Source organism: Orbicella faveolata, unplaced genomic scaffold, assembly GCF_042242905.1.
Source record: "Orbicella faveolata isolate gen_17 unplaced genomic scaffold, um_ofav_v1 contig_1, whole genome shotgun sequence".
Classification (NCBI taxonomy): Eukaryota; Metazoa; Cnidaria; class Anthozoa; order Scleractinia; family Merulinidae; genus Orbicella; species Orbicella faveolata.
The window spans coordinates 18,438,827-18,464,677 of NW_028301536.1; the positions used below are offsets into that span (position 1 = coordinate 18,438,827).

Here is a 25,851-nt window from a genome sequence, read left to right on the forward strand (position 1 = left end):
TCACTGCCTCTTTTTGTTTGAAGTAGCATTCTATGATCATGTCAGTAAGTCAATGAAGAAAAGTAGCAAGGGGGAGGGCTTATATCCGGAGGTTTATGTGCGAATTTTTCTTTCTCAGAGACGTTAAGTATGTCATGATTGTTGAACTTATTTTGCGGTTCAGATCACAGGTGACATCGGTATCTTCAGATACTATTTTTAACATGTCCTTGAACGGTGTAATATTAGCTAATATTTATCTTTTACACAGCTCACAATTTTTCAAATACTAGGTCACTTCTAAATATAGCCCGTCCTCCCAGGCGTGTTCGAAAATAAGCCCACCATAAAAAACCGTCTAAACTAAAATATTACCGAAATTGACGTATAGACAACTCTGGAGTAGTTGCAGATTCATTTTATCTGGTTGGGAATTGTACTGGCCAAGTTTCAACTTGTAAATATAAAAACACTTGCATTAGCGTCACAACCCATGCCGTAAATCATCAATACTTCTGACGCAATAAAAGGGAAAATCCCCATCATGCCCCTTCCTATATTTAGTACTAATTTTGACAGCTTCACTACAAAGCAACTCGACAAAGCACTGGACATCGTCCTATGCACGTATGCAGAAGAGACCAAAAGAGACCAAAGGTACATCCTATGTTTCTATGCTTCCATGTTTCTGATTCCAAACAAAGACCAAAGGGTTGTTACTTCCTCGTATATAGAGAGTTTATCTCTTTCAGGTCCTTGGTTTCCTTAATTGGGGTTCGGAACGTGCCGAGGCATATTTGCAGCTGTCGCAGAAAAAATGTGATTGTGGATGCAAATTTGAAAAGGGAAAAACCCCTACTGGCTGTCAGAGGTATGGTTACAGCATGAGACGATGATCGTCTCTTGGCTTCAGTCAGAGGGATGGAAATTTAGAGAAAATAAGCCCAGCAAAAAGGCCTTCTAAACAAAAAATATTACCGAAGTTTAAGTATGGACATACCTGTTTGCTGCAGATTCATTTTATTCAAGTTAACGAGTAAATATAAAAACATTTGCCTAAGCGTGACAACCCACGCAGTAATAATGTGACGTAATAAAAGGGAAAAACCCATTCGAGCTTATATTTTGACAGTTTCCGTACGGAGCCAGTCCACAAAGCATTGGACGTCGTCGGATGCACTGCAAGAAAAAGAAACCAAAGGTACGCTGTATTTTTCTATGCTTCTATGGTTCTGATTCCAGACAGAGAGCAAAGGGTTGTTATTTCCTCATATAGAGAGTTTATTTTTTTTTCAGGTCCCTGGTGTGCTTAATATTTTCTGACTGATCCTAGTTAGATCACATTAGGTCGAATTCTAACGTAATCTTCGCCTTTGAATCTATCGACTGCTTTGAATGTTTTATTAACCCGTGTTACAGCCCGAAGGACAAAATCGGGGAGAACCGCTCTCTCCCACATTTTTTCCTCGGGAAGAGCGGTTATTACACAAGCTACGTTTTATTAGCAAAGATATTCCAAATTATTTTGATGAGTATTGTTTTCCCAAAAGAGGATTCGCTTCGGTAAGGGTGATTGTCGTAAAACGGATTCATGGAACCTTCGCCTTTGTAGGACATTTCCTGTGCGGGTTTTGTGCCATTTTGTTACGGTAAATATCGAGACTCCTTTAACCCTTACAGGAGAGTCTACTGACGGCATTTCTGTGTCTATTTCATTTCAGAGGCGCGCTAAGAATAGAAACTACCGACTGGTGAATCAATTCTAAGATTGCCGAGGTAAGAATTTCAAACATGTACTTCACTACAAATATGATTCCATTTACACTTCTAAGTCTTTGCAGATCACATGTTCTGAAAAGTATCTGGATCTGGTTTGATACGAGGTTCAAAGGTGTAAAGTGCTTCTCGTGAAAGTTTCTCTTAAATTTTTATTTGGGGTTCGGGACGTGCCGAGGAATATTTGCAGCTGTCGCAGAAAAAGTGTGATTGTGGATGCAAATTTGAAAAGGGAAAAACCCCTACTGGCTGTCAGAGATATGGTTACAGCATAAGACGATGATCGTCTCTTGGCTTCAGTCAGAGGGATGGAAACTGAATTTTTAATACAGAAGAGCTATATAAACCACTCGTAAAAACTGACAGTTATGTTCAGTGAAAAAAGGATTGGAGTTATTTGACTCAGTTCGATATAAATTTTCGATAACATCTGAATTTTTTAAAATGTGTTGAACTGACTGTTTTCGGTTTCGATATCAGTTGTTCACTGGTTTTTCTGCTTTTTTTGTTTTTGTTTTTTTAAAAATTGCTGAGTTATCTGTTTTCATCAATTAGGGAAAGTCCCTCCGTCGAAGACGAGACACGCCACTGGCTATTAATTAGAAACAGAATCACGCGCCAGGCATGAGCTATATACAGCTGAATTTTTACGAAAGCTATATAAACCATTCGTAGAAGCTTACAGTTATGTTGAGTGAAAAAAGAATTGGAGTAATTTGACTCAGTTCGATATAAATTTTCGATGACATCTGAATTTTTTAAAATGTGTTGAGCAGGCTGTTTTCACTTTCGATATCGGTTGTTCAGTGATTTTTGTTTTTGTTTGTTTGTTTTTTTTTTTAAATTTTGCTGAGTTATCTGTTTTCATCAATTAGCCGGGAAAGTCCCTCCGTCGAAGACGAGACACTCCATTGGCTATTAATTAGAAACAGGAACACGCGCCAGGCATGAGCTATATACAGCTGTTTTGTGAAAGGTTGTCCTACAAAAGCGTATAAACGTAAGCGACAATGTCGGAAGGTATTATGGGTGATGGTGGCTAAAGGGGTTTCAAGGAAACAGCTCAAACACGTGTATTCATGCTTCCCCTTATCGCTGAAACACCGTGAACCTCAACCGCTACCCATAATACCAATCGGTATTATCGTGTTCACTTTTGCGCTTTTGAGAGACAACTTATCAAAATAGCTGTCAGTCTATATATCTGACTCAAACATAAAAAATGCACTTCGATATACAATTGTAGACGGTTTAAAGGTTTCTATCGAATTTAAAGTGAAGCCTGGTGACCCTATCCGCAATTGTGAGACAATTTTTTGGACAGAACGACCCTTTCTCTTAAAATCGGTAACCTTGATATTTTAGACCATTAGTTATTCCTACACATTCAAGATTTCTTAAAATTACATCCAGAATTAAGCATTCACTGGCTTCGACATATGTCTCCTCATACTTTATTCTATTCCATACTAAAGAGGACATTAACGGTCCTTGTCAATGACATGGCATTTGACTAAACCATAGCCAAAACAGTACTGTGTCCCTCATGAGGTGTAAACAATGTAATGCCCCCAACACCACCTGTTCAACTCTTCCGTTTATCTCACTCGCTCTGCCTCAATCAAATGCTACTTGGCTTGTCAAACCAACGCTGGTTTGATACGACATTTCTAATTACCATTACTATCCCTATCTCTGTTATTTTTTAGGTCTGTGGCTTTGTTTTGGATTCAATACTACAGAACAAGGAAGTACATACGCATATGTGTTTCACTACATTAGCTTTCTTTTCAACTGTTTTTTTTTTTAAGAGTTTTGAGTTGATTATCTGAGTGTACCCTATAAAAGAACCTGCAGATCTTGAGCAGACATTTATTCTTTGAATAAATGTACATTTTCAGCTTTTTCAAGTTAAGGCAGCAGGCAGTGTAAAGACGCACTTTAAACATGAATTGATTAAAGACGGAGAAGAAATAGAGAAAATTGTATGACGCATAAACTGTGGGCATAGAGAGTGGGTGGCACTGACGTAAAATGTATGTGACGTTCGTCTTTTCAGAATTGGAGGTTTGCACAAACCACAGAGAACTCATAATGCTCACTATGATGTCAATAGGCGAATTATCACAGGAATCACTCGAAGATCTCTACAGCGCCCTCGAAAGAGTATCAACCTTGGGCTGGAAGGTGCTTCTGTCGAGATGGTTCAAATCACTTTATTCTGAAGATGATGTAGCTATGATCGAGAACAGTATCTGTCCTGCCAAAGCTTTGTTAGATGATCTGACTTACAGAGGAATAACGCTGCAAGATCTGGTGGAGGGACTGGAAGCCATAGGGAACAATAGGGCCGTTTCAATAATCATAAAAGGTGATAGCGATTTCTTTTTTATAATTCCTTTCTTTCTTTCATTATGCATACGTTTTTTTTATGTATAAATTATGAATAACATGTTAATAAAATGTCCGAGATTCAATCAAGCTAACGTTTAGAAACAGGAGTTAAATTTTCCACGCGAGTACGAAATGTAATTGTCGTAGCCTCGTTCTTTTGCATATTTATCCCCGGGATTTATGCAAGGTTCTCTGGAGCTAAAGGCGTCGATAATGGATATGATTTAAACTCAGTATAAAGTCAGAAAAGGTTGGGCTTTTTTTTACTAAGTCAATAAAGTGCATTGATTGTTCGTGAAATATAAATTAAGAGGTAAAATCCGACAAGAGAAAAAAATAATAGCTACCTTCCCAGATACTTTCCGAATATGCATATAGTAATATCAACTTCTGGTGTAATCCATCTCTTTTTTTCCTTTCATCCTTGATGCATTGTCTTACATATAAACTGATCTTATATTTGCCAACTGTTCTTGCCAGGAGCTCAGAAGAGTGGCCTTGACATGCAGTATTCCGGTCGTCGCCCTCCTCCTCAAGTCCGCAGTACTGGAAATCCACAAGAGGTACAACTTTTAACAACCTTGGGTTATAAATATTTCCACGGATTTCTAATAATCAAGTACTTTTGAAAAACTTTTTAAATAATTGCCTTCTAAGTATTGCTGTAGGAGTTCCCTGACTCGGTTATGAACTCTTACAGTTGTTTCAGTTATTTGTTTACCTGCTTTTTAGCTGTTTGTCTTTAGAGGTATTGTTTGTATTGCGGTAGTCAACTGCATTTTCAATGAAAACCTTTGGATTAAACGTTTTAAGGCATGCAGGAGAACTTTTGCTAGTTTATCATTACTCATATAACTGTTGTGATTAAGTTATAGTTAATCTTTCGGTAAAAAGTTTATTTACTCTTTTGATATGTTTAGACAGAACTGAATGCACGATGAAGCGATTTTCGTTTAAATGTGTGCTTTTTTTTCAGTTGATTTATGTTCTGTTTAAGTGATAACAATAACGAACAGATAAGGTTGTTTCTCTGTGCGATGTTTTTCCCTCCTCCCCAAACGATGGATGGACAAATCAAAAAATACATATATTTTAGTCGCTAAATTAGCTTGCATTGTATTATTTCCCACTGGAATAACCTGATCTTTATAAATCATTCGTTGTGAATATCACACCAGTTGACGCTGACCAATTTAGTCGAAGCGCCTAACATTTTATTCGTTTTTTCACAGGCTTTTTATTTTGTTTTATTTATTTCTTTTTCGTTGATGAAGTTTTCTACAGCTTTTTTCTCTCTTGTTTTAAACTGGTATTCCGCGTGCCTCAGTTTCTTGTGACTAAACTCGATCAGTTGGTTGCGGCTCCCTCCACTATCCATTTGTTTGTTGTTTGCGTTCTATTTGGAGGCAATTAATCATTTCAAGGTCAAATGAATTGCTCTCTTACCAGCCACACACAGACACACCCGCACAGGAAATAAATCTTTCCAATCCATGTCGAGTGAACTAAATCCGGCTCACGTTACATGCCGTCTTGTGACACAATAGTAAGCCTTAAGAGAGCATGTTTATAAAGCTTAGTTTGTAGATAGTTTATTCTAGAGAAGCTGCTATTACCCTGTCCAAAGGATGACGATGCGGGTTAAATGTTTCGGCTTGTTCCCTTCATGGGAACAAGCCGAAACATTTGGCCTTCAGCGATCAATATACACATGGATCAAGTTGAAGAAGATATATAGTCCCTCTGATAATTAACTGGTTTTAATGTTAGTTGCTGATTCAGTAGTTATCATCTAATGAGTACCTAACATCTTTTTAGAGATGCCAAATATAATATTAGCCTGTGTCAGAGCCGCCCTCTCCGAAAGAAAAAATCGGAGAGAGGGTCCTCTCCGATTTTTGCCTTTGGAGAGGGTGGCTGTGACACAGGCTAACATCATATTATATTAGTTTTAATAGGATATTGGTAGCGTCACGATTCCACTGAAGTAGTAAATAATTGATTTTATGAAATAACTGAGATACTACGCGCGTGCTCATTGGTCAATAGGTGTGTTTAGATGAGAGTATGTAAACGCGGTTGTGACGTTTTAGATTCGCGCGTATTCTTGAAGAACTATTTTATAAAAGCACTGGAGTACTTCTTCCGTGTTTACATAGCCTCATCTAAACACTTGGGGGTTGGGAGAATTCTCTAAAGGGAGTTACTCCCTTATATGGGCTATATACGTATGTGCGGCCCCAGAGGGTATGGTTTTTCACGTGGTTTGGTCATAAATAGGGTATCGAATTTGGCAATTTCAGTCATATGGTATGGTTTTTGCACCCTAGTCTTGAATTAGATATGTTTTTAGAAGAAGCTACTTTTTCATTTTTAACGGATAAGACCGTCAACAAAAGCCCTTCATATGTTATTTTTAGGGTAACTGTGCCATTTCCGTGACCTTCCCGATACGGGCCCTTTGTTCCATCCCATCAATGTCCGAATGGCTAAGGTCTACATTGTTCGTACAAAAAGTCTCTCCTTGTCTAATCATCTTCTTTTTTTTTCTTTTCTGCATGTCTGACACAGCAAGAAGACTCAGTCAAGTTTTCACCGTACGCGGAAGAAGCCGAAACATTACATAGTTCAGTTCAGGTATCAGAAGCAAAAGAAAGCGCCTGCCATTCTTCTGACCCTGGATTGCATACTTCATGCTTGGGAATCGTGCTTTCCATAGTTTCCTCCTGGTTTCCATTTCATTATAGCAAAGCTTGAGCGGACGATGTTACTTGTAAATACTACGACATTTTTCGCGTACGTAGTATGCTTGACAAGCTTGATTAATATTAGTGTTTTAATTAAGTTTACGTTACTTTTTTTCTTATTTTTAGTGTCTTCATTTAGTAGTTCTTGTACTTCTACTTCAGTTTAAAACTTGAATAAGGGCTTTATTACTATTATTACACTGGAATGGAAAGATAGTTGTAACTTAAATTCACACGAAACAATTAACTTGTAGTAAGCTTATGCATGCCGCGGGAAAAAAAATTGTTTTGCCTTAATTGGCCCCAAGTTGATCAGAAAGAAGTTTTTCTTCCCAATTTTCCTTGCCTAAGTGGAGAAGTGAATTTCAACAGCTACGACAATTTGATAGTTAGTTGGTAGTCAGTTTTATGCAAATACAAACTCAATATTTACAAACTATATACCTAGATCTTTCCTAATCAGCTCATAGCATCATCTACCATATGCAAAATTAAATGGGCGAGAACTAGATAGAGCGCATTACAGTGCTGAAGTTATTGAAATGATATTGTTAATTAGTAGTTAGAATATTATCACTGATCATCAGTTGTAAACTGATAAGTTAAGGGGATTAATAAATGAATAAATAAATTATAAAACGCCTTTTTGAGGAGAGAATTTCCCAATATTTTTAAACATAGAAAAGCCATTAACCATGGTAATCACCTGACTATCTGTAATATCGTGCAACACCTTGTAGTGAGAGCTATATGAAGTTGTAAGTAGTTAATATTACGAAAAGGAGTAACTGACTTGTCTATGATGAAAAAGGTTAGAACAGCAATGAGGTCACTAGCAGCCAATAGGGATATTAGTAAAATTTCCAAGGAAATTTGCCCCGTTTCGAAAGTTCTGGAATTGGTTGAATGCAAAGCGCCCATAATCAACTGAATTGTGAAGTTGGCGTACGTATGTAGAATAGATAAAATTTTAAAACATCATGAAAACAGATTTAGACTGAGTTCTTGTTAATTGCGAACTGAGAAGCGAAGGGACTGGGTAAGGTTGTCGAAGTAGAAGAGGCTTCATAGTTTACGTCGAACGTCGAAGGAGTTGCAGCCTGGGCCAAGAATGCCGGCGCAAGTAATTCTGGGATTATTTGGGAGGAAAAAACAAAACAGAAGCCGTGCATGCGAGGAGCCATAAGTAAATGTTAGCTGATAAAGACCTCCCGGGGGCAATTACTCTCTGAGAAAAGCCAGACGGTTGGCTTTTGTGCCATTGAATGTATTCATTGCTCTAGGCCTACGAAGCCTTTTCTCCGAATAAATTATAAATAAATTATAAAAATATTAAAAAATATTCTTTTTCCCGTCAAAAGTGTCCATGAAATGTTGGTGTTTACCGGGCGTGTTGTAACTATTTATTTTGTTTTTGAAGCCATTGGCAAATTGTTTTCAAAGAGGTTGGCATCGAGCTCTTACTAAACGGAAACAGAAACAGAATCGTTTGAATTTAAGGGTCGACGTTCGCGCGAAACTTTTCCAGTCCATAGATTTTTTAAAAATTTTTACTGCAGTCAGATAATGAGTTACTTGTGTCAGAAATACCAAAAAAACAAACAAACAAACAAACAAACAAAAACAAAAAAACCCTACTGTTTTTATGGCTTTATTTGTGATTTTCTTGAATTCTCCTTCGGTGAAATCTTCCAAAATTTTTACAGCACATCGCTTCCAGCATGATACGAATTTTAAACACGAAAAAATTAGGGTTTGTAAAGACAGTTTTTTAGATTTTTTCAGATTTATGTTTTTTAACGCTGCAAAAAGCCTGGTCTTACAGATTTCCCTGAAAAACAAGCTCCGACTAAAGTAAAATATTTACTACCAGTCTGCCAAATTTTACGGAATTTTACCGAAGGAAACGCAAGAAATTTTACTGTCAGTTTTGCTTTTTGCGCTCATGTTGACGTCATAAAGTATCCAAAACACTGACGTTAACCTTCGAGCGCGCGCAGATTACTTGAGCTTTCGTCCTCAGGGTACTAGGGTTTTAGGGTATTAGGGTACTAAGGTATTAGTGTATTTGGGTGTTAAGGTGTTAGGGTATAGGGGAATTATGGTATTAGGGTACTGGGGTATTAGGGTATTGGGGTGTTAGGGTATTAGGGTACAAGGGAAGTAGGATATTAGGGTTTTAGGGTGTTAGGGTATAAGGGAATTAAGGATTAGGGTATTAGGGTACTAGGGTATTAGGGTATTAGGTTGTTAGGGTAATAGGGTATTAGGGTATTATAGTATTAGGGTATAAGGGTATAAGGGCATTAGGGTTAGGGGTATTAGGGTATTAGAGTATTAGGGTATAAGGGTACTTGGGTAATAGGATATTAGTGTGTTAGGGTATTAGGGTACCAGGGCATTAGGGTACTAGGGTATTAGGATATTACGGTATTAAGGTATTAGGGTATTAGGGTGTTAGGGTAATAGGATAATAGGGTAATAGGGTGCTAGGGTATTATAGTATTAGAGTATTGAGGTACTAGGGTTAACGGTATTAGGGTATTAGGGTATTAAGATATTAGGGTACTAGGGAATTAGGGTATAAGGGTACTTGGGTATTAAGGTTTTAGGTTGTTAGGGTATTAGGGTGTTAGGATATTAGAGTACTAGGGTATTAGGGTATTATGGTATTAGGGTACTAGGGTATAAGGGTATTAGGGTATAGGGTACTAAGGAATTAGGGTATTAGGGTTTTAAGGCGTTAGGGTATTAGGGAGTTAAGGTATTAGGGTATGAGGGTACAAGGGTATTAGGGTATTAGGGTGTTAGGGTACTAGGATACTAAGGTATTATGGTATTATGGTACTAGGGTATTAGGGTATTAGGGTACTAGGGTATTAGAACGTAAAACTATAGGGAGCCACCTTAAGAGCAACCTTCGTAAATGTCCGCGTTAGCCAGACCAAAATGCTCTTATCGAAAGCAATATCTGAAAAAAAAAAAAAAAAAAAAGCTTCTTTATATTCATTTATCTTTATATTCCATAGCCTCTTAATCGAGGGCCACAGGTTCATTAGTTGTAAAACCATTTAAGTCTAACCCCTTTTTAAATAAAGTTTGTTTGATTGATTGATTGACTGACACTGATCGATTGATTGATTGAAAATTTTGAAAGAAGATAATAAAAAAATTAAATCGACAATTTTCAACGAGGCAAGTGCCTCTGTTCGCCTGTTACTAGCTATTACCCTGTTGGTTTTAGTATGCACAAGCATAACATCGTGCACGTTTTCAGCACTACTTAGTCAAAATTCACAACCTTAATCATGTTTGCGTTTTTCTGACGTGCTACCAAAGAAAAAACTGTCGTATACAATCACGAGCGATTATTTCCTTCTCGTCCAATTAAAAAAACTAATAAGCAATGAAAGACAAACTTATATTCGTATTCAGTACTATTTTTTGATCGAACCTAGATTTTCATTCATCATTGTGTCACTTCAATTACACGAGCGAGTAGCAATCCGTGTAACGCTAATATACCGGCAGAACAGATCTTCTGCTATTCTACTGATCTAATCAGTCGGAGCAGGGTGTTTTCGACCGTTCGTGTAAAATTGAGGAAAAGTCAAGAGGCTTGAAACTGTCCTCGTACAGCAATCTCCACTTCTCGTCACTTAGTTCTTTGGCTACCTCTGTTAATTTTATCTCTTGGCTCAAAACAAAAGATTCGCTGAGTTCCCTCTCCGTTCGGTGTGATACTGAAGGCTTTTCTTTGCACGGGTGCTCCTGAAGATCTGGAGCCGTGAAACTGGCCGGTTCAGCCAATACGAAGGTCTTCTGAGAAGATCAATACGAAGGTCTTCTTTTTCAGTCTTTGGAGACAATTCTGGAACTTTAGACGATACTTTGTTCATTTTCCTGCATAACCAGCGAATCTGTAATACTTTTCCAATCCTTGACTTCTTACCTCGTCCTTGATGAGTGGTCGTGTTAACTGCCATTTTGCGAATGGTGCAAGCCGATAAGTGTTAGTATCACAGGCTAACCGACCCTTTCACGGTCTAAACTTCAACTGCGATGAGAGTTGTTATTGCTAGTTGTTATTGCTCAAAAGCAATTGACGGGTTATTGTACAAAACAGGACGTAAAAACAAAACAAGCTGAACACAGCGCTACTATTGCCTTTCTCGGCGCATTCAACGTTGTTTTTAATTTTCAATTTCTCTTCACATGGCCGACATTCTCAGCTTAAATGATCTCTAATTAACGACCCCTAACGGTATAGATTCCAACAACCAAATTAAACTCGCAGGTTATTGTTGAATATATAGACATATTCACCCGTGCCAAAACCATTTCTAACCCCCAATTAGCCAAAGCTAAATTTTCTGAGCTATTTAACCTTGTGCATTCCTTCGGATGTCCCGTGGTAGTATATCGCTCAGTTTTATGAGTAACTTCTAATCAGTTTGTCTTTTTTTCAGTGATTGGTTGTTGCTATTGTTATTTTCTGTCATTAATATTAATTAGGCAGTTGTTTGTTCGAACGTTATTAGAGAACTAAATTAAGCAAACGTTGACGGCAACTGCAACGAGAACGCCACCAAACAAATGGTTTAATGAATAGCACAATAGCCGTGCACGGGCGTCATAAATCTTTGTACATTTCTTTACCGTCCCCCGCGCAAAAACAATAAGCGCTTAATGACTGGTTCCAAGGGAAACAGTGAGTTTTGTTTTCCTGAGAAACTCAGTCGAAAACAGCACTGTATCATTCTCAAATTCTTATTTCTCATTTCTTATTCCTGAATTTTTAATCGATCATTTGTCGAACATATATATTTTTACTTCATTTGTGCGCTGTCGTTGTTATCTTTCGCTACAGATAAACTGTCCGATAAATAATGGTAATAGGACTGAGTGGAGTCCAGTTCAAGTTGGTCTGTAATCTGCGTCCCAGCGTAATCATGGATTCCGTACCATGTGACCGGATCCTGCAAAGGGCCTATTAAACGACACGATGTTTTGTTACCAATAGGCCCTTTGCACGATCCGATCGCATACCAGTCCAGCCTGACTTAACTTTGTTTTGAGAGTCCCACTGTGTAACGTGCGTCCCAGCATAATTAATTCCATACCATGTGACCGTATCGTACAAAGGGCCTATTAATCATAACCATTACAATCTTCCACAAAACTAATCGTCTTTTAATGGTCACTTTTAAATGCCATATTTAAAATTATAGAGAATAGCTTTCAAAATGGCCGTTAAGTTTGTTTGAAAACAGTCAAAGGAGACTAAACCTCCACAATTTTACAAAGTCAGTCTCTTGAATTGGTTACTATAGTGACTGTAATCAATGTTGTGATTGGCGAATTTAGTGGAGAGGACTTAAAATGATTGGCTCATGTAACTGCCCGATTACAGGTGTCCGATTACAGCCAACTGTCCGATTACACTGTCCGATAACACTGTCCGATTACACTGTCCGATTACACTGTCCGATTACACTGTCCGATTACACTGTCCGATTACACTGTCCGATTACACTGTCCGATTACACTGTCCGATTACACTGTCCGATTACACTGTCCGATTACAACCTTGCAGATTAATGAGAGCAAAATACACCAGTACGTTTATGGACCCACCACATTTGAGGAAATTGTAATTGTAATTAATTTTACCATTAATTAAGTTTACAGTACTTTTTTTCTTATTTTTAGTGTCCTCATTTAGTAGTTCCTATACTTTTGTTTAAGCTTAACACTTGAATAAGGGCTTTATTAGTATTATTAGAATCCTAAGCAAGTAAACGAAACAATTAATTTGTATAGTAAGCTTATGGGTCATGTTGCAGCTCTCGTGAGGTCTCACATGAATGGCTCGACACTCTTTAAGGGTACAGTATTACAAACAACAGAAACAATGCCCCTAGCCCTAAAATAATTACAGCTGCTACAATAATAAAACAATAGCAGCTTACGAGAGCTGCTACACTACTGAAGCTTACGCATGCCACGAAAAAAAAATTGCCTTAGTTGGCTCCAAGGTTTTTTTTTTTTCAGTTTTCCTTGCCTAAATGGAAAAGTTATTTTCAATGGCTAGGACAATTTGGTAGTTAGTTGGTAGTTAGTTTGACGCAAATACAAACTCAATATTCCAGTCGATGGATTTCTTCAGTTTTTACTGCAGTCAGAAAATGAGTTACTTGTGTTAGAAATGCAAAAAAGTTGGGGGTCACCGACTTCGTTTCAGAGATAAAGCGTGTGGAAAACTACCCTGGTTTTGAAAAATTGGCGCACGTAATTCAGCATGGTCTAAAGCGGTTTATAAAAAATATTGAAGGTGAGTCAATGGAGGTAAACGATTTTAGTCATGCTTTGTAGAAGTGGCTCTGTTGCGTAAATAATTCCAAATGTTACCAACGTTTTCACATAACTTAACCCTTCAAGTTAAATGGCAGAAAAATCGTGAGGGAAGAGGAACAAATTTCGTAATTTTTTTTTTCAAAATATTATCCGAAAACTTACGAAGGTAAAATGGACCACAACAAAACAAGACTAAAATAGGCTAATACGTTCGTTTGCAAAAACTCATGTTAATGCATATAATATAGCATTTACTTTGTCTTCTATCTTTTCAGTTTATGATTCGAAGGAATAAAAACGTATAACTGACTTTTAAAGGTTGATTTAGAAGTTTTACAGCAGTTTTTAAAGAATGCGTCAACAGTTCTCGCGACAACCCTTTTTTTCTCGCGGGTCTTTAATTTCGATTTTTTTTTTTTTTTTTTTTTTTTTGCAAAGGAGACGATTCAGTCGCAAAAAAATAAGTCCAGCGTAAATGAGCAAAAAAAAAATGTAGCTCGTAATAACAAGCCTCGATAGCAAAGTAGTGTTGTTGGAATACTTCAACGTGGAAAAAAAAAGAACTTCATAGAGGTGTTGTCTGTTAAAATGGTTACAAAAATGGTTACGAGTTTAATTAAATGGTTACGAGCATTAATTACATATTAATGGTGTCGTTAGAAAACGTTTGAAGCTGTCCTTCAGTAGCATGATGATTAAAGAGACGATTCGATTGAAGCCTTGAGCTACAGTATTTTGTTTTTATTCCAAGCTTTCGCCGATCTACGACGTCGTCAGTGAAAATTGTATTTTCTGTACATCGGTAGATCGGCTAGACTTTCTAAAAGTTCTTTCCAATAATTCTTCCCTAGCCTGCTAATTTCGGTCAAGGATTAAGAAAAGGTCGACTTGTGGCAAGTCTATAGGTCGGCGTAAGCTTGGAATTAAAAAGAAATACATAAGCTCATGCAAGACCTCAATCGAATCGTCCATTGAATAGGTCTCATTAGCGTAGAGGTGTAATGAAGCTATGATTACCATTAGATGTCTTGAAAAAAAAGTGCGACGTTCAATTTACTAAAATTCTTCACGAACACACTGATACCCTAGTAAATGGTTTGAACCCAGGAGTATCAGTAGTTTGTATAGTATGATCATCCGGGTGAGGGTAGTTCTGAAAGGAACTGTTGTTGGTGACTGACGTCTCGACAACCTGAGAGGAAGTCATCTTCAGAGTCAAGTGAAAAGTGTTTGTCAGTCGATGATGTTATAAGTCTGAACCGTTGAACGTGATTGGTCAGTTTAGCCATGATGGTATTGGCTGAAAGACTCGTGTAAAGTTTGTCATCAGTCATTAGTGGGTTTCAATCCGTCTATTGTTAGTCAAATTGGTCGGTTTTTGGTCTGTCTATTGTTAGTCAAATTAAGTCGGTCTGTTAGAAGCCCGTTTGTCGGTTTCGTTTCCGTCGTGGATAAGTCGTTTGTAAGGCGCCGGCAGTTTTTGACATCTGTTAAGAGGCGTTTGTTCTGGGTTAGTGTACCAGCTTTCCAGAGTCAGCCGTTGAAAATAGTTTGCACTGATGTGTAATTTTTATTTCTTATCTGGCTGAATTGGTCCGCGATGAAAACGACAATTCTGATTGGTTCCCGGACCGCTCACGAATTAATTTCGTCGAATTTTTTCTCAATTCATTGCACAAAATAAACAGTTTTTTGGTAAGTAGAAATCTTTTTGCCTTCATCAATGTTTGGAGGGCAATTCAGTTAAATGTTCACAAAAGCGACGCGATAAATGTAAATAAATGCCGGGATAAATGCAAACCTTTCGCGCCCGTGTTATTGACAACGGATCGTGGAGATGCATCAATTTAGCAGCAGATTAAAAAGAGACATTTAAATAAGTACTGAAATAGCTGTTTCCGTTCGTATTGGAAAATTTTGGTCTCGTTCTTTTCTTCGAATTTTTTTGTACCTCGCCTGCTGCTCGGTTCATTAACCTACAAAAAAAGAACTCGACCAATGTTTCTCCAATACGAACCTCACAATAGCTCAATGGTATATATATGTCAATTAGAGTTGCACCTTGAAAGTCGCCTTTTCGCTCACTAATTGATATACAGTAGTCACAGACACCAGGAAATTTATCGATGCTGTTCTCGCTTCGCGCTCCTAACGACTGTGCGCAACGTATTAACGATGTAGACTGACTGCAGCCATTGAAATTCAAGTTGTTCCCAGTAAAAGCATATTTATTGGGTACTTGTCAGCTCCTACCTTTTGGGGCCATTGAAAATACAGTTTTAAAGATCTGCTCGATTTAAACCTTTACTCACGACGGGAAACTAATTAAAACCTTTCGCGGCTGACTTCGATTCTCGCCTGCTGATGGGTAGATTTGACAATCGAGGCAGATATATTGCAAGTTCAAGAATCAAGAATCAAGAAATAAATGCGACAATATTTCAGTAGCTATGAAATCATTTATTGAAGAAATATGCAGCTTAATGGTATTTCCGAAACATTGTCACTAAAGCTATTAAGTTGTACTCCTCTCAACTAATTCATTATTCATATTTGTTTAAACGTAAAAGATAAAGCTTTAGACTGTCAGACGTCAAATAGCATCCTATTCACACCATCCATTTTGTAAAAATAATTATACCTTCAGGTTTTTTTTTTTACTCGTTATTATTAAATAATGCTAAAATGCACCTGCCAGTTTTGTAAGGCAAATTGTAGGGTGTAGGCAATCGCTTCTTCAATTTTCCTACATATCACAAACCACAATTTAAGAAAAACATAACAAATCAAAATTTTCGAAGTTGTGGTATTATTTGTCTCTCAAGGACAGATGCACAATTCGCGCGCCTCTTTAAATATTGGTATTTTAACAACTCTACGTGCCACTATTCTTTAACTTTCTGCTTGCTTTTTGTGAGTCTAATTCGCCACAGGAGTGTTCTGCTCAATTAAACTCGGAGTGGCAAGTACTGAACGGTTGCCGTTTGATATCGTGCTAACTGTTCGGGTGCGTCGCCTAAAGCTGGCGCAAGCTGTGTGACTAACCGATCGTAAAGCTTGCCTATACTGCGGAATTCTCAAGGCGTAGAGAAATGGGTTCACCGCGCAGCTAATACAAAGCATCGGCAAGGACAACGCTTTTGTGATTGCAAACCCTATCTTGCCACATACACCATTGCTTTCTTCCTCATGGCATTGCTCTTCCAAATTGTTAACGATTAAATAAGGCACGATTCATATAAAGAGCACAACCATAATTAACACAACCGTAAAAACGATCTTCTTTTCTAGGCTTATATTCCGGACGAAAACGCGCGATCTCCCGCCTACCGTGTTCTCGGTTCGTCCAAAGACGAAGTTTCTTGAATAACGACGGAATTCGATGTAAGTGGCCGCGTAGACAGCGCAAAGAGATACCAAGGGAACTGTAGTCTGCAGGTGAAGATCAACAGAATGGAACAGTTCTTCGGAGCCACCGGTCGAATGAGAGGCTTCGAACACGCCACAAAAGAGCCAGATTATAGCACAGCAAACGACGACTTTCCTCGTTGTTACGAGCGCTTTATATTTCCAGGAAAGCTTGACAGCTAAGTACCTATCAACTGATAATGCAACAACCGTCAGAATCGAGATCTTTGTACTGACATGAGATGAGATCAAGGCAATCTTGTACAGCTTCTCTCCCTCGACTCCAGTTGTGACGCAAAACATGTACGCTGCATACAAGGGTTGTACGAAAGATCCCCCAATAAATCACTTACCGCGAGACTAACCACAAAAGATGTAGTAGAGCGCGTTCGGAAACACTTGTGTGGGTCTTTGTAGACAGTAAACAGCAGAAGACTGTTTGTTGAAAACGCAAGTACGCCAAACAACAAACTAAAAATTCCTCCCAAAAGCGCCACCATTGGAATCTCTTCAATATGCTTATGATCATGATCGTGTGATTCGAGCGGGCTCTCTTTCATAATTGCGATTTGTGGAAACTGTTAACAAGTAAAAGCTTTATCGTCGAAACTCGTCATTTGCCCGACAATATGGACAAATGTTATTCATAACGTTGACTAATGAATCAGCTTGGTCACATGAGCCCGCGAATGACTCAGTTTCGCGCTTTTTTCTCTCACAATGTTCCTTTCTCCAAATTGATCCCCGAAACTCGTTGGACTGAGAACAAGCGTCGGTTTCACAAGTCCTTTTTGTGAGCGAAACAACATCTAACCACAGCTCGTTATAACCTGTGTCAGTGAGTTTTCCCATTTGCTTACTGTATAAATTTACAAGTTCTCAGTTGAAACAATAGCAGATGACGTCCAACAGATGATTGTGACATTACCTCTATCCATTATGCCTCCAAATTAACAATCTCTACCGCCAGGAAACAGCTATTGGAAAATTGTGTCAGGCAACCAGACAATGGCATCATTTAATGGCAAACTCTTCTACTAAAAGAAATTAAAATTACCGTAATCATCTGTCGCTAACGAAAGAGTATACAATTGCCTCATTCTAGAACAACTGGTTTCTGGCTTATCTGATGCAATTTCGTGTTATTGAGAAAGAGTATTATCGACCAATGCACGTTCTCTTAAATAGGTATAAAATTTCCACGGTAAGAGAAAAGAAAAAATAGTTTCCAGTATTTACTTTAAGGCAGAACTTAAAACAACAATGTTAAGCTGGGAAAGTAAACTTTATTGTAAATTGTTTTTATTTCCGTGGATGATGTTACTTTTTTTATCAATAATCTTTCTGAAATTCAGTTGAAACAGCTTCCGTGTGTGCAACGTAATGAAACCTTTCAAGAAATGAATACATGTTAAATGTCTTTGAAGCTCAAAAGATCTTTAGCTAACGACAAATAGGAAATTTACTCGCCGTAGAATTTTTAATTAAAAAAAAAGTCCTTCTGGTAGATTTGTCATTTAATTGAAGAGAAATAATATGGGTCTGATATCTGAAAACACAACTATTGTAACTGTTATAGAGAAGCCGCGCTTAAAATCGCATATTGAAAAAATAATAATAATGATCACGAGAAAACCTAAAATGAACGATTTCCATTTGAAATAAAATGGGTCGATGGTTAATTCATTTTGATTGAGTGTTTTAAATTTTGGAAACAAGAGGATTATCCGAGATCATTTCATGTCAAACAAATTTGTCCACGACAAATTGAACAAACCGGTGTCTCACTTCGTAGCCTTCCTTTCTCAGCGCTTGTGTTACTAAGGTAATTCTGATTAGTTTCCTCTACGTCACAGCGAGGCGCAAAATGAATAAAACTTAACGAAAAAACACGCAGCAAACCACTTAGTTTTTTACAACGTGCTCACCTTACAAGTCCAAGGTAACACGTACAAATATTCATTATTTTCGTTTCCTTCGTTTTAAGTAAACGAATCATAGTTATTGGAGCTGAATTAACATGAAACAAAATTTCCATTCCGACAATTTATGATGGAGTTGTCCACCAAAAATATTGACTACTACTATATAAAATAATGACTGCGGCTGCGGGGGATCGATTTACCGTAATTGCTTCCGGACAGTTTTGCTTCTTTAATCCATTTTATGCCCTCTTTTTTGTGTTAGCATGGCTTGAAACCGTAGAAACATAACTTCCGTTTTTTTTAAATTTTGTTTTGGAATAGTCAGTAAACAGTAGGAATTTCAACTCTTAATATTTATGTCAACATCGGGCAAGGTGTTTTCTACCTTGTTCCCAGGGTCCTTACTCGAGGAGGGAAGAAAGAGGACCCTGGGAACGAGGTTGAGATGTTCTCTGTTACCCGCCGCAAGGAAAATTCTGTTCCAATCGGAGACAGAGTGCGTTCAACATAACAAGAGTTTTATTGGGATAAAAGTGCAGTGTTTTAGGCAGCCAAGGAAATATTGGCTATAATGGGAATCCTAATTTTAATTTAAAACAGGTGTAGCTAACACAGTATTACTCCTAATATTGTCATTAACTGATTTTCAAAATGTACACATATTGTTCGAGTAACATACAAAGTGTAAATGAACATTACTGACGCAAATACGTATGGGTTATTGACCAAGGGTGAGGTTAAGGTGGCTGGATATTGGCCAAGTTTTTTTTTTTGCGTGGTTATGGACCTCGACTCCGTCTCGGTCCATAAACTCGTTAAAAAAAAGAACGAGGTCGATATCAAGCCATCTTGACCGAACAAGCTTGGTCAATAAAGGATTTATTATATGGCTTTCGAGGAAATTTTTCTTCTGGGACATGGCGGGTAGTCCCGAGCGGGCAAGATAGCTCCATCTTGCCCGCTCGGGTAGCCAATCACACAGCAGGATTTGATTCATCCTGCCCGCTAATGGATTCAGCCATATAATAAAGTTCGTTTTTCGCCATCTCAGATGACAGTTGAATACAATTTTGAGAATGAAATTTGAGAACTGGGTAATAAACAGAAGACAGACAGGCTTACGGTAAAATTTTGTTTTTGCAGTTTGTTTTCGTCGCTTTGCGAAACAACTTACGGGGAATCGCGGCTAAAAACAGTTCTAATATACTAATCTTAAGTTAGTGTTGTGCGTGTAAAACTGTTTTAGAGTTGAAAGAATAATTTGAAGAATTGAATAATTCTGTAACTGGGTAAAATACTGAACGTCTTGTTTCTACTGTTTATTTTTTGCATTGCGTGATAGTGCGATTTCAAACGTAGTATTACGGGAAAAGTGCACTACTACAAAGAATTACACCAATACGGTGGCAGAATACTAAACCATATAGTGTTCTCAAAATTACTTTGTTAACAACTGGACAAACAGTTTCTTAAGGCCTGCTCTATGTAACAGTTATTCCACTAGCGCGCGAAATGGAAATGAAATGGTAGATAAACAATAAGGCGCCGAGTTAACAAGCGCGAGTGAAAACAACCACGAAAAAACACTACCAGAAGACGATTTTTATCGATCACACTGAGTTGTCGGTATGGTCTTATGGCTGATATCCAATGGACGTTAAGCCAATCGAACTCGAAAACACGCGTTCCAGTACTCCAGTTTTTCAAAAAATCTTTAAGTTTTTCGATGTTGTTCTTGCGAAAAAACATTTGCTATTTTGCAACATCGATGTAAAATACAGCTAGCTGTTCCTCAAAGCTCACAGTTTTCTTCGAGCTACGCTCTCGGGAAACTGTTCACTTCTCGGAACAGACAGTGTCCGAGGCCAAATATCCTCGCATATTTTCTCGCCAAATGGAGATTATTGCTTATGTATGTTGCTTTTTGTTAAAGGCCGAACAGCAGTTTAGGCACCAATCATATTCGAGAAAATTCTAATTGTTAAGATTAATTCATCAGTTAAGAGTTAAGAAGTTAATTTACTGGTAATTTATGATGGTAATAGGACTGAAACAAACCTATATTCGTATTCAGTACTTTTTTTTTGATCGAACCTAGATCTTCATTCGTCATTGTGTCACTTCAACTACACAAGCAAGAAACAATCCGTGTAACGCTAATATACCGGCAGAACAGACCTTCTGCTATTCTACTGATCTAATCAGTCAGAGCAAGGTGTTTTCGACGGTTCGTGTAAAATGGAGTAAAAGTCAAGAGGCTTGAAAATGCTCTTCGTACAGCAGTCTCCACTTCTCGCGCTTAGTTCTTTAGCTACCTCTGTTAATTTTATCCCTTGGCTCGCAACAAGAGATTCGCTGAGTTCCCTCTCCGTTCGGTGTGATACTGAAGGCTTTTCTTTGCACGGGTGTTCTTCAAGATCTGGAGCCGTGAACCTGGCCGGTTCAGCCAATGCGAAGGTCTTCTGAGGTCGTTTTTCAGTCTATCGAGACAATTCTGGAACTTTACATGATAGATCGTTCATTTTCCTGCATAACCAGCGAATCTGTAATACTTTTCCAATCCTTGACTTCTTACGTCGTCCTTGATGAGTGGTCGTGTTAACTTCCATTTTGCGAGTGGTGCAAGCCGATAAGTATTAGTATCACAGGCTAACCGACCCTTTCACGGTCTGTACTTCACCTGCGATAACAGGTGTTTGTAATAGCTGTAAATACGGCACTATGATGGCACTAAGCTAGTTGTTATTGCTCAAAAGCAATTAACGAATTATTGTACAAAACAGAACGTAAAAACAAAACAAGCTGAACAAAGCGCTACTATTGGCTTTCTCGGCGCTTTCGACGTTGTTTTTAATTTTCAATTTCTCTTGACATGGCCGACATTCTCCCCTTTAATGATCTCTAATTACGACCATCAACGGTATAGATTCCAACAACCAAATTAAACTCACAGGTTGTTATTGTTGAATATATAGACATATTCATCCGTGCCAAAACCATTTCTAACCCCCAATTAGCCAAAGCTAAATTTTCTGAGCTATTCAACCTTGTGCATTCCTTCGCTCAGCTTTATGAGTAACTTCATAATCAGTTTGTTTTTTTCAGTGATTGGTTGTTGTTGTTATTTTCTGTCATTAATATTAATTACGCAGTTGTTTGTTCGAACTTCATTACAGAACTTAATAGCGAAGCGCGCGAGTGACGTCATAACTCAGACAAACTCAGACAAACAAAACGGAATGGTGGAACATTGACGATTTTTAAGGGCGTTAGCGAGTGTTCCTATAACAATTTTTAAAACGAAAATTTGGCGTTCATTTTCCTCCTATTTCTCTCAGAACACGCCTTTGTTGTCTGACTTTCGCGGGGTTCCAATAATTTGCATTCTATTTTTAGACTTGGCGCGCCTTGTTATTATGCAAACGTTGACGGCAACGGCAACGAGTACGCCACCAAACAAATGGTTTAATGAATGGCACAATAGCCGTGCACGAGCATCATAAATCTTTGTACATTTCTTTACCGTCCCCCGCGCAAAAATAATAAGCGCTTAATGACTGGTACCAAGGGAAACATTGAGTTTTTTATCTCTGAGAAACTCAGTCCAAAACAGCACTCCGTCATTCTCAAATTTTATTTCTCATTTCTTATTCCTGAATCCCTCGTATTTTTAATCGATCATTTGTCGAACATACATAGTTTTGCTTAATTTCTGCGCTGTTGTTGTTATCTTTTTCTTCAGATAATTTGTCCGATAAATAATGGTAATAGAACTGAGTGGAGTCCAGTTCAAGTTGGTCTGTAATCATACGAGTGATAAAGAAAATAGGACGACCGCCAAGCGAGAGTCCGACTTGTTAATCACAAGTATGATTACAGAGAGAATTGAACGACACAATGTTTTGTTACCAATTAATCATAACCATTACAATTTCCCACAAAAGTAAAAGTTACATTTGAAAAGGAGCTTTTAATAGTCATTTTTAAATATCATAATTAAAAATATGGAGAATAGCTTGCAAAATGGCTGTTACATCTAAGTTTCTTTCAAAACAGCCACCGAAGACTAAACCTCCACAATCTTACAAAGTCAGTCTCTTGAACTGGTTACTATAGTGACTGTAATCAATGTTGTGATTGGTGGATTTAGTGGAGAGGACTTAAAATGATTGTCTAATGTAACTGTCCAATTACAGGTGTCCGACTTACAGCCAAAAATCCGATTACAACTTTGCAGATTAATTAGAGCAAAATACAGCGGTTTAGGTACCAATCATATTTGAGAAAATTGTAATTGTTATGATTAATTCATCAATTAACGGTTAGAAGTTAATTTACTAGTTATTTACGGGTTTATTGTATTATCGCCATAAGTAGCGTTTGACGTCAGTTCACGGTTTGCAAATCCTACGACAATTTTTGCGTACGTAGAATAGGTGACAAGCTTGATTAATATTAGATTAATAATGGTCTTTCTGTAAACATACGAACGATTAACAAAATTGGACGACTGCGAAGCGGGAGTCCGATTTGTTGTGCGGCTTACACGAAGTGTATAGCCACATTATGGCATGATCTGATCTGACTCATTTATTTGTCCACGAGAGTCAGCGCCTGTCACTTGGTCTTGCGTCGTACGGCGCACTAGTCTGAGTTACACATTTCGGTTGTAAGCGTGGTCTCTAGTTTCCCCTGCTTTTAGTTTTAAAGGTAAGTCATTTTTCATTTTGAACTTGGTCTTGAGTTCTGCATCTTATAATTTCTTTTACGTGTCGAAAATCTAGCTTCGTAATTAAGTACAAATAACGAAACCCATTTGCAATTGTTGTTTCACTTTCAGGTGTTCATGCAAGTCGACAAATCGAGACAACGGGAGTAAAGTTCCTCGCGAAAGCTAGGACAGACTTGGCATGTGTCCAGTGCAGGTTCCACGGGAACCATTGTACTTTCAGCAGTCAATATTCATTGCTTCGCACCGTCAAAAGTTTAAAATGTCTCCATCGGTGACCACAAATTCAAAGACAGTACAGCTTGAGTTTGAAAACAATATAAATCACTAAAATCACAGACGCCTTCTCGGGACTTTCGGAAATAAGAGGGTAATATATCACAGGTTAACATTTGGATGGAATTAGTGGCATTACTTGTTTACAAATGTAAGTCATGGAAGAGCTCATTCAGCGATCAGTTGACTGTAAAGCTGTCGATTTGCGGAATAAATTTTTACCTTTTGAGTAAGTACGCTTCTTCGCCTCAGTTTGAATATGAACTGTGACCTTTTCTCTTTGTCCAAAGTAGATATTCAAAAGTGAAATAAATTACCTTATAACATAGCGCGTGCGCTAGTCCAACCTAATTCTTATTGAGGCATCATGAACAAAATCTTTTTTTACAATAACTGTCTAATTTCTCGCACGTTGATTGGCTCATTTTTATCATCAATAAGAGTACAGACGGATATTTTAATTTATGCAAGCTTTCAAGTTAAAATTTCAGCTGTCAAACTGTCAACTTTTTAACCAATGAAATTTTATGGACTTTTTTAACTAGCCAATCAAAAAGCGAGAAAAGCTATTGACAATGCTCGCGTCATTTTGAATGTGCTTCCACAGCCACTTTGACAATGTTACGCCGCAATTTATCATCAGTAAGAGGACAGACGCGTAAAAAACTGATGTCAATTTGTTAAACGTACGCACGGTCGTGCTCAATAAAATGAGAGGAGCAGTTTCATTTGAGCTGCAAAATTTCCGTCGAGTTTACTGCAAGTTCCTTTTGTTTAAGTTTCGGCAATGTGGAGATTATTCTGAACAATCCAAACCCTACTTCGAGCCTTTGACTTTTGCCGAGCTAAGATGTTTACTTAAAGTTGAGTATTTTGACTTTGTTTGTCTACATTTTCATTGAGCATTTTTGACTTTGCCTACACTTTCATTAAAAATTAATCGAAGAAGCGAATTTTTCGTTGACAATTTTAGAAACCAGGTTAAGCGTTTTCGTTCTTGTGGCGGGTTAGGATCCTAATGACCTTTGTTTTCCTTCACCGTGCATTGTGAGAACTTTGTAGTTTATCACAAATAAAACACGTTTTAGCGCCCAATGTGTTGTTGCCATGTTATAAAAGAATTGGTTCATGCTTTTAGCTGTGCGTATATCGAGTTATGGATGAACTTGGAAAGTTTGGAGAGCACTCAAGAAGCTGGAGTTGCTCTCGGCTGTCGCCTCGAGCAACTATTACGCTCCTTTCGTGCTCTCCAAACTTCCCGCGTGCACCCATAACTCGATATACGCATGCTAAGCATGAACCAATCCTCCGTAGGAAAAAAGATGGCGACTGGAACATTTACCCATAGTTCGTAGCGCACGAAAACCTTAACAACGTCCATAAAAACGCACAGAAACGTCATACAATCTTCAAACCTAGGCTACTTAATGTCCTTAGTACAGGGACATATATTGTAAAAGTTTGGTTTTCTTCGTGCCTTTTAGGAATAACCGCCATCTTTTTTCTTACGGTGGATTCTTAAATATTAGAGTGGATTTGCATTTGTTTACTGTACTTAGAAATCATAATCGCATTGTTCGAAAAGTAAGCTTATTATATTTGGAGATTTAGACAATGATTTCTTTGCTATTTTTTTTAAAATTAACATTACTGACCATACATTAATGTGATGTACGGATTTGTCTTATTTAAATTTGTTAAGCCATAAATACGATCAGTTTTATTTAAAGGAGCTCGGTCACGGTTTGCGCATATTGTATAGTTTAGCCTCAATTTTTCAAATTCGTCGTTTGTAATCCGTTTTAATCTTCTCCATCGTTAGCCACCCTTGATCCTTTATGGTTTATCATTATCTTTTTGGTGTTTTTCTATCTTATTAAACTGTTATTTTCAGGTTTCCTACCATTTAAAGGTAATTTTGTATGTGGCCAAAATAACTCAAAATACCGTGACTGAGCCCCTTTAAAACTGGATCATTGCATAATACAATTTGAGTTTTCATTGGCTTGTTAGCCGTAATACCAGTATATCATTCAGGAATTATACCATGCTCTACAAATATGGTAAGTTTATATGTATAATTTAATTATTATAAACAATTGTTGGATGAGGTTTTGGGACATCCGGAATAATCAAGGTCGAGGTAAGTGTTGTCAGCCGAAGCCGAAGGCTTCGGCTGATTCCACTAACCGAGACCTTGATTATTTCGGATATCACAAAAAACGAATCTCATAATTGTTTTATTATACATTGTTTAAAA

At 37.8% G+C, this 25,851-nt stretch overlaps 1 protein-coding gene and 1 pseudogene across 6 annotated transcripts; one reads left to right on the forward strand and one right to left on the reverse strand.

Annotated features, from left to right (window-relative positions):
- Positions 1 to 358: 358 nt before the first annotated feature.
- LOC110067218 (uncharacterized) lies at positions 359 to 7,887 on the forward strand. 6 transcript variants are annotated; one of them, XM_020774552.2, is made up of 6 exons: positions 1,106 to 1,180; positions 1,701 to 1,755; positions 3,465 to 3,506; positions 3,815 to 4,126; positions 4,630 to 4,712; positions 6,721 to 7,887. In XM_020774552.2, exons 4-6 carry the CDS (start codon positions 3,850 to 3,852, stop codon positions 6,904 to 6,906), a joined length of 546 nt encoding a protein of 181 aa, XP_020630211.1. In that variant the 5' UTR covers positions 1,106 to 1,180; positions 1,701 to 1,755; positions 3,465 to 3,506; positions 3,815 to 3,849; the 3' UTR covers positions 6,907 to 7,887. The 6 variants fall into 6 exon arrangements, with proteins under 6 accessions (XP_089149625.1, XP_020630182.1, XP_020630211.1 ...); XM_020774523.2 differs by adding an exon at positions 388 to 850 and having other exon boundaries at positions 1,112 to 1,180; positions 1,701 to 4,126; XM_020774538.2 differs by having other exon boundaries at positions 1,701 to 3,506.
- Positions 7,888 to 15,692: 7,805 nt separating this feature from the next.
- LOC149118296 (cysteinyl leukotriene receptor 2-like) lies at positions 15,693 to 18,250 on the reverse strand (annotated as a pseudogene).
- Between the last annotated feature and the right edge of the window lie 7,601 nt (positions 18,251 to 25,851).